This window comes from Solanum dulcamara, chromosome 2 (genome assembly GCF_947179165.1).
Source record: "Solanum dulcamara chromosome 2, daSolDulc1.2, whole genome shotgun sequence".
NCBI lineage: Eukaryota > Viridiplantae > Streptophyta > Magnoliopsida > Solanales > Solanaceae > Solanum > Solanum dulcamara.
In genome coordinates this window covers 24149003-24164352 of record NC_077238.1, presented here as the reverse complement: position 1 = coordinate 24164352, position 15350 = coordinate 24149003, and the positions used below count along the sequence as shown (strand labels likewise).

General features: G+C 34.7%; 1 protein-coding gene across 1 annotated transcript; it reads right to left on the bottom strand.

The window, feature by feature from the left end:
• Positions 1-1446: 1446 nt before the first annotated feature.
• On the bottom strand, positions 1447-8335 carry LOC129880461 (adenylate kinase 4-like). The gene is made up of 6 exons (XM_055954493.1): positions 8060-8335; positions 6324-6469; positions 6098-6217; positions 5852-6019; positions 2633-2722; positions 1447-1855 (listed from the first exon to the last, which is right to left on the bottom strand). The coding sequence occupies exons 1-6, from the start codon at positions 8160-8162 to the stop codon at positions 1754-1756; spliced, it is 729 nt and encodes a 242-aa protein (XP_055810468.1). The 5' UTR covers positions 8163-8335; the 3' UTR covers positions 1447-1753.
• Positions 8336-15350: the final 7015 nt, after the last annotated feature.

The window sequence follows — 15350 nt, the reverse complement described above, 5'->3', positions numbered from 1 at the left end:
CTAGCCAAGTTAACAAGAAAAGTAATTAGTATGTGGACCTTATCATTAATAATAAGCCTGATCGTACATTGGTTGACACTAGAGCAACTCATAATTTTATGAACGAGGCTACATCGAGGAGACTAAATTTGAAGCATGCTCCAACTAACTCTCGCGTCGAGATCGTGAATGTCAAGGCTCAAAATGCTCATGGTGTAGCTATTGGTGTTGGCGTTAAATCGGGCAATTGGAAAAGTAGAACAAACTTTACCATTACAAAGATGGATATCTTTGATATTATTCTAGGGCAGGAGTTCTTCACATAGTGTCATACATTGATCGCCCCCTACCATCATTGTCTTTAGGTCATGGAACGAGATAGGGCTTGCATGGTGCCTACAATAATTATACCACACAAATAGAATCAAGCACAAATTTCGACTATACAACTTGTGAAGGGGCCTAAAAAACGAGGGGCCAATGTTCTTGAAAACCACAACAAGTTTTTAGGGAGACTAGCAAGAAGTCATTGCCATGTTCCACATCCATTGAAAGGGAAAATCATCGGAGAAAGCTACACGGAAACGATATGAGGGCTTGTGACTATTAAAAGAAAAGATTCGAGAATTTATGCAGCAATAATCCGCCATGGTCATTGCAATATCAGTGTGATGACCCGCCATGTCATCAAGACACATAAGCGCCACATGCACAAAGTTTCCCATGTGGAAGCTTACAACAACAACAACAACATACCTAATGAAATTCCACAAGTGGGATCATGTTAAAGCTTACGTAGGAAAAAAAACTAATACTTAGTGGAAGATTCTAGAGAAATGTGGGATTTTCCATGATAGATCCTAGAATTCCATGGATTTGGATGGAAGATCCTTGGAATCTTCTAGTTATATTAGAATTCTAGGACTTATATATATATATATATATATATATATATATATATATATATATATATATATATATATATATATGTAGGGACTTGTTTAATGATTGTTATTTACATATTAGCCTCTAAGTAAGTAGTAGAAATAGAGAGGCATCTATTAGTAAAAAATTCAATCAAAATTCTCTACAACATTCTTCCTACCAATTCTCTTATGTTCTCTCTTCCATTCTCTTAACGATTCCTATTGTCTTAGGCTAACTTGGCATATCAAGATTGTGAGCAAATGGTGCAAAAAAAATGAAAAAGTTATCAAGTACCGCAAGTGTGCTTAGTAGAATACTTCTACTAAGAACTAGACACAACGCCCTCTAAATATTCTAATACCACCAACTTTCCGAAAAAGGAATATATATTATCTAGCAATTAATTGATTTTAAAAAAAAATCCTCTTGAAACATTACTTATGGTGATGCATAAAGCTACATTTTGCAACAACCAAACATAATTCTCAAATCACAAATCTAAATATTCTAATACCACCAACTTTCCGAAAAACGAATATATATTATCTAGCAATTAATTGATTTAAAAAAAATCCTCTTGAAACATTACTTATGGTGATGCATAAATCTACATTTTGCAACAACCAAACATAATTCTCAAATCACATATCAATCAACTATGCTCAAATCCCAAATCAAGATTTGGCTTATATGGATTATTCCACATGTGGAGTTATTTCTAAAATTATTAGCAAAAATCTGTATCCCCATACAAACAATAATTCCTCAGGGACTTGGACAAAAAGCCGCGGATAAGAAAACAAAAAATCAGAAGGGTATCTCTTTTTCTTGTGATAGATGGTCCCTTTCAAGAAGATAACACATTTTTAACCTCAGAAGTAACTTCCTTTGGTGGTTTCTCAGCATGAAGGCTTGAAACAACACCTTTGGTGGAATAATAATTGATTACCTGCATTATCAAACAATTTAAAAAGGTCATTGACAAAGAAGAATGGCACACATAAACTTGACTTCTTTTTGCATGCAGAACGAAGATATAAGTAGAAACTTTTCTCAGTCCTTTATTAAATTGTTTATAGATAAGTGCTCATATAACAAAGTTTTTCACAACCCAACTGGATAGGTTGTCGTAAGATATTTGTGCATCTATTGCTACTGGCTAACTGCCACAATTGTTAATCTACTATTTCAAGGTGAAGTAATTTTACATCTTTATTTCAGGAGACATTTTAAGCGCACTCACCGATACTTGAATCCAAATATGCATCTTTATCAGAATAGTCATCCTACTGTCGAGGAAATCAGGAATTAATTGTTTGTCTAGAAATAAGAACTAATAATTTCTCTACAGTAAGTTACAGTTAAAAACGAATTCTAAAATCCTGATCATCCTTAATGTAAAGTACTCCCTCCATTCACTTTTATTTGTCACTTATTCCTAAAATAGATTTTCATTTTTACTTCACTTTTGACATATCAAGAAAAGACAATTATTTTTTTCCATGCTTTATCCTTAGCATTAAATACTTTTCTTCAAATCATTTTTCAAGACCTAATACTAAACATTAATTAATATGGATAGTGTGGTAAAATACATATATCAATAATTATTTTCTTAATGGGTGTGCCAAGTCAATCAGTGAGTGACAAGTAAAAATGAATGAAGGGGGTATAAAACATGCAGGTTATAATACTAAGAAAGTAAGAATGAACTGTAAATACAAACCGGCTCAGTTTGACGGTGAAATGCATCTAGCCTTGATTTGAGAACCTCAGCAGTATCATCTTTCCGTTGAATTAAAGGCTCTCCAGTAACCTGTATGCAGAACAACACATCAGTAAATTGCTCGATATTTTGGAATAACTAATATCATTGATCATCTTTAGCTACAACATGAACTCAAATACAATACCGTTTCTTCCGAGGAAACACTAGTGAACAACGGGTCCTGGATTAAAATTTGAGATTCAGAATGATTTTGATGATTATATTTCCTATATTTTGACTAGTTGCTTTATGTTAGTTTGAATTTCTGAATTCCAGATCATTAAAATATCCATATACACTGGGAAAGGATATCGGCTGTATGCAATTTGTCAACTACATATCTGTGACATGCAACATAACTGAAGGGTTGATACTATCGTGACATCTTTCGTTTTCTTTTCGTTTGTTTCGAGAAATTGAGCTCTGACAGGGAAATGGTTAATTGTTGGCAATGTTTCTAAAAGCGGAAAGTACCAAAAAGTGACGAGGTTTATACTTAAAACGAAAAGCAACAAGTAAGCGTAAAGCTTCTTTGACATGAAGCGCACAATTAACGGAAAACAAATATATCCAACACATCATATCGTCATCATATTATTAAAAGTGGGAAGCTCTAAGATGAAAAGTTGGATTACCATTTTACCCTTACAATAAATTAAAATATTTAATTAATTATATATTAAATAGTAAAATTATTATATTTTTATATTATAATAATAAAAAATAATGTATATATCTAATAACATTAATTTCTTTTACATTAAGTTCAAATTATAATGAGTAGAGCAGTTACAATTGAAAAACCGTTACTTATCTAAATGAATTTTATCATTTTCCAAGAAAACCAAGAGATGCACAATTGAATTGCTAATGAATATTTCATCTATTGAAGAAGAGTAAAAATTAATTCTTATAAATACCACTACTATTAGATACACAATGTCTTTAGAAATCCGCAGAAACTAAATAGACCATCACATCTCTTTTCTCATAATTACCACTTACTCTTTTTCCTAAAATCCCTTGGTTTGCCTTCTTCCTCTTCCTTTTTGTTTGATACGTTCATGCTCATTGTTATTATAATCCATTTAATTTCCTACACCCCCTCCCTTTGCCTTCAAGTTTTTTTGTTTCATATTGATTTGTTCTTTATTTATTTGTTAGGCCATTTTGAAGTGGTGAGATTTTTGATAAAGAAAGTGCAATGTAGGGTATGCGGTCTTCTTCTTCCTCTTCCTTTTTGTTTGATACGTTCATGCTCATTGTTATTATAATCTATTTAATTTCCTACACCCCCTCCCTTTGCCTTAATTTTTTTTTGTTTCATATTGATTTGTTCTTTATTTATTTGTTAGGCCATTTTGAAGTGGTGAGATTTTTGATAAAGAAAGTGCAACATAGGGTATGCGATTTTCTTAATCTAGATCTTTCATCGTGGTATGTTCTTGAATTTTTCTTCTTCTTCTTGTTATTATTATTGTTATTCTTCTTCTTTTTGTTATTATTATTTTTCTTGTTCTTATTATTGTTATTCTTGTTCTTATTCTTATTCTTGTTCTTGTTGTTGTTGTTGTTGTTGTTGTTGTTGTTGTTATTATTATTATTATTGTTATTATTATTAAGAATAATAATATTTTATTTTTTTATTTGTATATAATATCATGTGTTTGAGCTGAAGCAAGATTTTTTGACTTCAAACCGCGTTAATCATGATGCGCTTTAATATATGTATCAATTTAGTTTTTTTATGCATGATAATTAATTTTAGGAGATGAATAATTTTATTATAGTATGTATTTATCTTTAAATTAAAATAATATGTCACTAAGGTAGCATCAAATTCGCAAGACTTTCTTACTGCAGCTTATGAGTTGTTACTCTTTTTTTTTTGTATGTTTTGATTTTTATTTTATAGCACAGACAGAATTCAAGTATCATTTAAAATTTATAATTTAAAATACAAATTTTATATTAATATTTGAAGATAAACGTGCAACACACGTTCCTAAATACTAATACTATAATAATCAAATTGCAATCAAAATAACTAATTTCAGCATCAAATTTATAGTTATGCCAACATTAGTCCCAACTTCTAAGAGTTCAAAAATTCAACAACTTCTCTTTTGGATCTCCGTGGGGTTGCTTGGTAGGGTGTATAAGAATAGTACTAAATAGGGTGTATCAGTATTGACATTAGTTATGCTGAGAATATTTCTTATGCACTGTTTGGTTTTGTAACATGCATTGCATAAATTATAAAACAAAATATTTGTTTACTAAAATACCCTCCATAAATACCGAGGAGTGGATGTGGAACAGGTTTGACAGGCAATTGTATCTTTAAACCTTCTAATGTATGCATTAAAAACACTTGCATTGCTAATACCACAGTTTGCCATGCATTAGTTATACATAGCAATATAGCACAATACCAAATAGAGTACATAATGCTTGCATTAGTTATACATAGGTTGAAAAAATGTACCAAACAAGATATTAGTAATACACAACGCTAATAATACATGCACTATTTTCTCTAATGTATCCTACCAAAGTACCCTTACGTGTCATTATTTTTTGAAGTACCTATGTGTGTCAACGATTTGAAGCACCCATTTCTCTTAAGTGCATGGCTTCACCCCGGAAGTGATAATCCCTAGCTTTGCATTGCTTCATCACTTTATGCGACTAAGCAATGGCTTTTACAACACTAATCTCGTTGGACATGAAAGACATAAGACCAACAACTTTTAAGCCAAAACTAAGTCGTCTTACTAGGTACTTCGTTGTACAACTTTAAGGGTCAGAAACTACCTTCCTTCAGCTAATTATTGAACAATTTAAAGGTTCCTTGAGAAAGAACTTCCTAAGCAAGTAAACAAACTCAGGATAATAACGCACCTAAACTCCCCAAATATTATTTTTAGAGACATAAGGAAAATGATATTTAATTGCCACCTCTTTCTGGTTTAGGAAGCTGAACTCCCAGAAAATTTCTCCACAGTTTAACAACAATAGAGAGGTAAGATGTTAATTTACCAACAAGGATAATTTGTTTTCAGCAAATGTATGTAAAGCGATAAAGAAACTACAGCCGCTAGAGGTATGACAACGACACTTTGCCATTCACATAAAAGACAATCTGTAAAACTAGTGGAGACTTAGCAAACTTACATCATCAACGCCAGGAACTTTTGGGGGTTGGAATTTGGTGTGATAAGTTCTACCACTTGAAGGGTGAATCCACCGGCCCGTGATCCGCTCTTCCAAGATTGCATCATCAATTGCAAAATTGAGCACCTTATCAATCTTGGCCCCCTGCTTCTGAAGCATCTCATCTAGCTGTATCATGTCACAATTACAAGTAAGAACAATAATAAGATGAAGTCAAGATGCAAAATTTTCATAGTTTTGGACAACCTTTTCAGCTTGAACCACTGTTCTTGGGAAACCATCAAGAATGAAACCTTTTTGACATGAAGGTTTCTTCATTGCTTCATCAATTATGCCAACAACTAAGTCATCAGACACAAGCTCACCCTGTAAAAGTCGCCCAAAAAGGACATCATTGACCAAAAGAAAAAAAGTACTTGAAATAACATTATGAAGTTTGTTGCCCATCCCCAAAAAATTGACTTTCATTTACTTTGTTCATAGCTTCTTTGGCTTTAATCCCGAGTGGAGTTTTAGCAGCAACAGCAGCTCTGAGCATATCACCAGTGGCCAAATGGCACAAGCAGTATTCATCCTTAATGATAGGAGATTGTGTACCTTTTCCGGATCCCGGTGGACCTGCCATTAGTTTCACATTGTTAACACTAACTTTGAACTTCACAAATCACTTCATCATCACAATCGATAAAAAATTTTAACATACAGTATCAATGTAGAACTCCCTGAAGGAGTACACATTATGAAAAATTGAACTGAGAATAGGCAACGTAGCAATGAAAAAGAAGCCAGGTGAACACTTTGCCCACTATATGACTGCTATTGCAAGGAGAATATTACACGAGATACATATTATGGAACATTTTGCACAAGATTGTGAAAGTAAAAGTAAAAAAAAAAACACTTGTTCTTGATCTTGCATTTTAATACAATAGCCGCATTTATAGAACTTTCCATTTTTGTCAATAAAAGCACAAAATTAACAAAAAATGTTGCTTAGTAGATTGAAGCAAACTTTTCAACAGAAACAATTTTCTGCTGCCCATTTGGATATCAATGCAAGCTGTAAATATCAGTGTTTTTAAAAGCGAAAAGTGCATAAAAACAACAAGGTCCATGGAGCTTAAGTGAGAAATGAAGCACACAATTTACAAAAAATAAAAATAAGACCAAAAGTATACGAATTTTAGTACTATAACAATCATATTGCAATTAAAAAACTATTTTTAACCTCCAATATACAACAATAATCCAACTATTCAAAATTGAGATTCAAAGAACCACCGATTCTCATTTAAATCACTTTGCACATATCGTTTGAAGCGCACAGTTTTCTGAATCACCCATGAAATGACAACTCCTCGTTTTGCATGGGTTCATTGCAATGGCTTTTAATAAGACTAGAAATATCTGATCTATCCTTTGCAAGGTAACAACTAGTGTTTGACGCATAAAACACCAATGCCTCCATTCTAAACTTTCTAAATTAGTTGGGGTTGATGGTGTGAAAACAAGAATCGCCAAATGAAAGCTTTTGTCATGCTGTACAGGCTTTATTTTAAAAGATGCAGCTTTAATCATTTGTCCACTCTCCTGTAGATGAGATCTCTCGAGCATTACCAAATTTATCCAGCTAAAATACTCTGGCACATTAAATAAGATACAGTTTAAATTTACCATCAAGCAAATATAATCACAAATTAGGTTGGGTCCTTTGATATAAATCATATGTATCCATTCATACTCTATTCAGGTCAATTTCATTTCAATACTAAATACTCCCGCTGTTCCAACTAACATGAAACTTTTCCCACTTTAGTACATTCCAAAATGTCCAACAACAGTCCATTCCTTTCAAATTTTAACTTTAATGCGGTATTTTAACTAGTTCAATTGTGATAAACAGGGAGTAACTACACTTTAGAGTTGTGATGCTAATGTAACCTAGAATAATAAAGTCACAGCAACAACCAAGCAAGTCTGACAGAGGGAGTAGAGCAGATCCCACAAAATATCAAGAATTGTAAATCATTCTAAATGACTCTTAACTTACAGATAAAAATTACAAATATATATATAGTAATATATAATACCATACTCAGAGAGGCGAGGCGGATCCATCTGATGGGTTAAGTAATTAACAGTACACCCATTAAAGTTTTGAAAATTGAATTGAAGTAGTTGAGGGTGTTTGTAAGAAGAATAGAGTACCTATGAGAATAAGGCGTTTGTCAGGCTTAGAAGAACATCTCAAACGGCGGAGAACTTCAGACATAAGGCTATCCGAAGGAACATCTTCTAATGAATCTGCCATGCGTTCTTTCTTGCCTTTCCCTTTGCGTGCCTACACCACTTGTTGTAATGTATTTTGGGGTTGGTAATGGTAGTAGGCTAGTAGGTACACCAAACTATAGATGCACAAAAATGACTTTGAAACAGCAAATAGAGGGCAAGAAAGAGATTTAAAAAAGTAGAGCAAAAGTCAATGACGGGTTTTACACAGAAGCTCTGTCTTGAAGTTTGGACCTTTCTATTCTCGATTTATGGGCCGCTGTTCAATCAACAAACACTTTTTCTTAATTTTATTTTCTTTATTTATTTATATTCAAATCTTTTTCTAAATCGGAAAATATAGATGGTACGAAAAAAATTGTTACAAATTGGCACGAAATGTCAATTGACATTTATGCCCTTTTAGCTTCAAAATCACTAATTTTTTCCTCCAAAATGAATAACATCGTCACTTTTATTATTTCTTTTCTTTTATTTGGCATTATTACCAACTTCACAGATTTCTCTCTAAATTCCTTCTTGGTTTTTGTTCGGCTATTTGTAAATTCAAGTAATACAATTTTATCAAAATAGATTATACTGATGACAATAGTGAAATAAATCGAATATTGAATGTTGTTTTTAGGTTAGCCGAAAGTGATAGTTTGATATGCACAAATAAGGAATAGGATGAAGCTTCAGACTGTGGCTATGGCGATGGCCCTAATGCTTTTTTGGACAGTTCGGATGAAAATTTTCCAAACTTACTTCGTGAAGAGTTGAATAGGTCTAATCAAGTGGAGCAAGAATCATCTCTAAGTGTTTCGGACGGAGAAGAATCTGACTTTGAGGATATATGGTCTGAAGAAGATGAAGAATATCCAAAAATGATGATAATTTGTAGAGCAACAATATATTGATGGCCCTGTTGAAGGTATGATTTTTAGTAGTGTGGAAGCTCTTTTCTCATTTTATAAAGAACACAGTCGTCTGACTGATGTTGGTGTTGTTAAGAAGAGCACAAACAAATCAGGTTGTGAGTATGCTAGGTTTGTGTCTTTTGCTTATGACAAGAGTAGAAAATCAACACCTAGGACAATAACTAAAATGGTTGATTGTAGAGTAAGAGTTAATTGCCTAGTGGAATTTGATGATTCATATCGGGTTGTAAAAATTGTGACAGAGCACAATCACCAATTGAAACCTTATTTGTCACATTGTTTTAGCTGCCACAAGAAGATAAGTCAGACATTGAAGAGAAGCCTTGAAAGTCATGACCTTCAAAGAGCATAAGATTGTTTGAAGTCGAAGTCAATGGTCCTGATAGAATGGGGTGCACTCCCATAGACTGTTAAAATTACATTTTTCAACAAAGAAGGATGAGGACATTGTCCATCGATACCGCAATAATATAGAAGTTCTTCTCTGATATGCAGATGAAGGATGGTGATTTTTTTTATGTTATCGACACAGATAATAGTGCAAGACTTCGCAATGTAGTATAGGTTCATACACATTGCAAGTATGCATATCGCAAGTTTGGTGATGTTGTTTGTTTTGATACAACTTACCTTGTAAATCAACGACGCATGTCATTTGCTTTGTTCATCAGTGTGAATCAGCACAAACATTCGATTTTTTTGGGCAGCACTTTGATCACAAGTGAGGATATCCAAAAATATAAGTTTGTATTCTCGACTTGGCTTGAGGGAATGCACAATGCACCTCTAACAACTATCTTCACAGATCAATGTGATATCAAAGAAACAATTAGAGAGGTGCTGCCAGAAACAATACATAAGTATTGCATTTGGCACATCATGCAAAAGCTACCTACAAGGCTAAAAGGTGTGTTGGATTATAGATCTGCCAAGTTGAAATTCAAATTAATAATTTTCTGTTATGCCCTGCACTTTTGGTATGTGGAAACACCTATCTAGCTTCTCTAAATCTATCATGTGATCCACATTATTTATAACGTTACTAAATAACTCTAAGGAAGGGAGGATGTGATGCCCCATAATAGGGAATATTGGAAATAGGGTTATAGGAATTTGAAAGGAGTTGGAGGACAAGTAATGAGTCGTAGGACTCGACTTACTTGCGTAAGCTACCGACTTAGACGTCTTACATAACTAAGCTACTTGAGTACATGTCAAACTTAAGTAGCAAGGAATACATAGGCTCTTAAAGTGAGACGAGATTACGAACCCGCGAAAAAGAAGCAAGTAGGTGACAAGTAGGTGATGCACCTACTTGAACCAAGTAGGTGACCCACCACTTGAGGTGGACCCCATACTGCCACGTGGCAGCCAAGGATTGGGTGTATGGCGTGAGGTGGCGCCCTAGGGATTGACACGTGTCACCTCTAGGGGATGCCACATGTCACTTTCCAAAGGAAGGTATATATGTCTAATCTTATGACCAAACCCTCATTTTCAGCATCTTATACTTGGAAATTTTGAGAGGAAAACCTAGAGAGAAAGAAAGATGAGCTACGGCCAAGCTCCTCTAAGGTAAACCTCGAATTTTCGTTCCGTAAATTAATTATCTAAGGGATTCTTTGAGTAAGGAACAATGTTTAATAATGTAAATTACTTGTTTGGGGCAACAAGGAAGAGTAACAAGCAGTCCACTACTTTTCAGCCGCGCTAGAGAGCTTCCGAGGGAAGTTTTGGCAAGGTAAGGTTCTCTCTATTTTGAGTTGGAGTTAATGAAGTTGTTATGGAGTATATTACTTGTGTTACATGAAGTTGGAAGTAGGAAAAATTGCATAAAAAGGCTGGACATTGTGAACAAATGAAATTAAAGTCGTTCTAGCCGAGTTAAGGTTGTTAAGATTGTATAGTGTTGTAGCAATTGTGGTGTGGTCTTTGGACATGATTTAATAGCGTGTTACAGGGATGGAACGTGGGTCAAAAGAGGTGTGGGTGCTTCTGGTTGCATCCACCTAACCCTCTGTTCTGCGTGGTTAAAGATTTTATGAATTAACGATTGAAAACCTTAATTTTGAGTCGTAGTTTCGAGCGGGCTATTCGAGACTTGTTTTGTGTAATGTTGAAGTGGTATAATTATGTATTGGCTGCTGATTGTTGTTGTTGGTTTGCTGTATTAATTGAATACGTAATTGGAAGTTCTGATAGGGCAAGTTATAGAGGAGATGTTGCCCGAATTCCGTTAACTTCTTAACTAACTAATAGACTAGTCGAGACTGGTCGAGAAAGGCGAATAAGGAATTGATTCCTATAGGTGCTTGGTTGTGGATTTAGAAGCTGTAAAGTGAAAGGTTATTAGTCTTAGTATTACTTTCGTATTAAATAGGTTAAAGAAGTAACGAAGCGAGCTTGGATGCGAGTAATCCATAACAAGTATGAGAAGCTACCCTTTCTTCTCTTTTGGCATGTCTTTGATGTAAGTATTATGTATGTGAAATTGGGAGTTATTCCATTCTTAAAGATCTGAGTATGAGTTAAGACTCTTGTTCACTTCCTACTGATTAGAACTCTTGCAATAGTTAAGTTATCACCTTGTAAGTCTTCTATGTGAGAAAAAGTAGTATACGTAGATCCTATTTCTTCTTCTTGTTGGAATGTCTTAAGTATAAGTAGAATGACATGACATGAATTTGGAGGTAATTCCCTTCATAATCTCCGAGTATAACTTGTAAATCTTACTCATTTTTGAATAATAAAGGTCTTAAAGTAGTTAAACTACTACTCTCGAGCCTCCTATACATTGACTAGTAGGTGGAGATATAAGCTCCTCTTCCTAAAGGCTCTACAAGGGTAAAAGTCTCTGATTGCCTAAACTATATAGCATCACCTTGATACATGCCTCTGATGCCTGAGACTTCACTTGATATAATTTCTACTGACCGTTAGAGGGTACTTAAGACGATTACTACCCTGATCTTCAAGTGATAGTTCACTTGATTACTCTATTGAGCCTCAGATGATAATTTAGTTGCATATAATCACACGCTGCTTTTCTCACGCATACTATAATACATCTTTCACCGAGTCCCAATTCGACTATAATATATGTATATAATATATAGATCGAACCGTCGTTCCTCGATATTAGTATATGAGATATGTGGATTTGGTCGTCGTTCCTCGACATTATTATGTGATATGTGGATCGGGCCATCGTTCCTCGACATTATTATACGATATGTATGTACATAGATTGGTCCGTCGTACCTCGCATTATTATATAATATACAGATCAGGACATCATGCCTCGGCATTATTATATGAGATATGGATCGGGCCATCGTTCCTCGGCATTATTATATGAGATACGGATCGGGTTGTTGTTCCTTCACATTATTATATGATATGTGGATCGGACCATCATTCCTCGGCATGTACTTTCTATATACATAAATCGGGTTGTACATTCCACAGCGCTAATAGTATATATGTGCCTATGATGATGGAAAGATGTATTTGTAATATATGAGATGATACCATATACGATGGTATGATGCCGTATAAGATGATGTGATAATACCGAGCCCCACAGTGGTCCAACTACGGTATATGAGGATGATGTACATGCCCTCATTTCATAAAGTGGAGGCATAGTAATTGTTAATTGTTATACTTGTGTTCCTGTATCCCTATTTCAGCTATTGTCTCAATTATGATATTTTATGCTTCAATTGTGCCTATATGGCATATAGTAAGTGTTGTTATGTTATGACAGCCTTGTCGGCTTGCGTGCCCTTTAATGTTATGATATAAATGAAAGAGGCTATGTGTATTAGAAGATGTTATGACCCATTGGGGTTCTTATGTATGGTTCTTATATCTGATAGGTATGTATACGGGGGTCCAGTTCAGAACCTGGTCGCGGCCTACTGGGTTGGGTCATGACAGAAGTGGTATCAGAGAAGTTCATCCTTGGAATATCTACAGATCGTGTCTACTAGAGTCTTGTTTATCGGTGTGTTATGCACCACATCTATAAATAGAAGGCTACAGGATATTTAGGATGTTACTTTCTTTCATATCTAAGATCGTATGATAGAGCCGAATCATAGGGAATAAAATTCCTTATACTAACCTATTATTTCAGTAGCAGAACAACATCGAAAGAAGAAAGTAACTGACGATATTGGAAGTTATAGAGCACACAGGTAAGTAGAGGCACATAGCAGATATGTCAGGTTAGGTGTGGAAATACGATTGACATATAAAGTTGAAAGGTGAAAGGAAAAGTAGACAGGTAACTGTAACAGATGCAGTTCGAATGGACATACGAGGTAAGTCCACTATTTTATACTATTATTGATATTGGAAGCCTTGTGTGGTTACGATATGATATGATATGAATATATATGTTGGCCCTTTGAGGCATTGCTGGCATTTTCAGCATGCAGGTTTGAGATAACAAGAAATACAGAGAAACTCTACCCAAATTTTCCTAGATATAAAAGGAGAATGAGATACAGGGTTGTAGTATGACTTGCCCATCATAAGAAGGGGATTTGACTAGAATACGTGTATAGCTGACCTCGAGGAATAAGTTAATTACTGAAGTGATAGTAATGGTAACAAGGAGGTCAACATTGGTATGGAAAAAAATCTGGAAATGATTGGTGAGACTAAGAGATGAGTTAGAGAAGACTGGTAGGTCGGTATAGAGTGATATATATTAAGGCACCGACTGAATTGATACACAAGAATAAACTGTGATGAGCTGTAGTTAAAAAAAGTAACAGTGTGATTAAGACAAGACCACTATTAAAACCAAGTTGCTATGATTCTGAGTGAGATTATAAGATAGCATCGGGTACACGATAAGGATGAAATCTAATGAGGCATAAAGAAGTATGGTGTATATGTGACTACGCCGTGGAAAATAGTAAGATCCTTAGTGGATAGGGGATGTAGATTTACAAAACAACTGATGTGTTGCGAATTTATTAGGGGGACAAGTGGTATCCAGTGGAATAAGGCTAGTATTATGACAAAGCTTGAGACAGGGATCATCAAAGTATAAGTGCTCCCGAGTGGAGAATTTGAAACGGTTATGAGCACGAGCTAATTACTGATTGGGATGAATGGAATATGGCTTTGAATACACTTCTATGTTAAGGATAGTATTCGAGTACCACTGTTCAGACTGGATTTGGTACTGTATATCGAGGATTCTAAGCACCTCATGATTGTGTTAAGGTTTCGTACATGGGTACACCTTAAAGGGGGGAAGTAGATCCCATGCTGGAATGAGCTAGCAAAATCTAAAAGCCAGCAATCGATGGATAAAAGCCAAGATGATATTTGAGATAGTGCAGAGGATTATTGGGAAGGACCTTGAATAGTATGACGTCAAAGGATGGGCACATACAAAAAGGGATGGATACGACAAAAGAATGATAACGAGTAACTTAAAGATATTGTAAATGATAACAAGGCTATACTTGACTAAAGGTCAAGACGTTGGCAACTGAGTTACTGGTTATTGATATTGTGATGTACAAGTAGCAAAAGAGGAAGGATAAGAAATCTCTCCTATGATAGAATATGAGAGAAATTTAAGGCTACACAAAGGCAACAAAACAAGTGTGACCCAAAAGAGACTGCAAGTACGTGTTAGTACAATGACACATGTAGAGTAGAGTAAGCCAAGAACAGGAAAGACTATGACTAGAATTGCATGCACTTTTTACAAATAGTACAAGAATAGTATGCAACCTATAAATATTGGTATGCTAAGAATGAGACCAAGTGGTTACTCAATAAAAAGAAGTTGGTAATAGCAATATGATTGCAATGTGATAGGTGATAAGAGAACTAGAAAGAAGATCTGATTAAGAGCGTAGTAGGACATGCCTAAAGTGTTACAAGTTGAATTAAGAGAAATTGTGCGATAGCTTAAACAAAATGGAGCATCAGAAGCTTGATAACCTATTACAGGGGATGGAAATCCTGACTCGGAAATAAAAAGTAGTTAACATGGATTATAGTATAGGATGACCTCGCATTTTATGGAAGTATGAGTTCATAGGGGTTATGGTAGATAGGCTGACATAAGTGATCTTCTTAAAAGCATCACCAGTGAAAGATGTAATGAGACTTGACAAGAAAGAGAAACTTGGCCCGAGGTACATTGGCACTTATCCGATCATTTGTAGGATAGGCAACGTTGTTTATGAGTTGGACCTATCATCGGATTTGAAAGTAGTACACCCAGTCTCTCATGTACCAAGATTTTGCAAAGA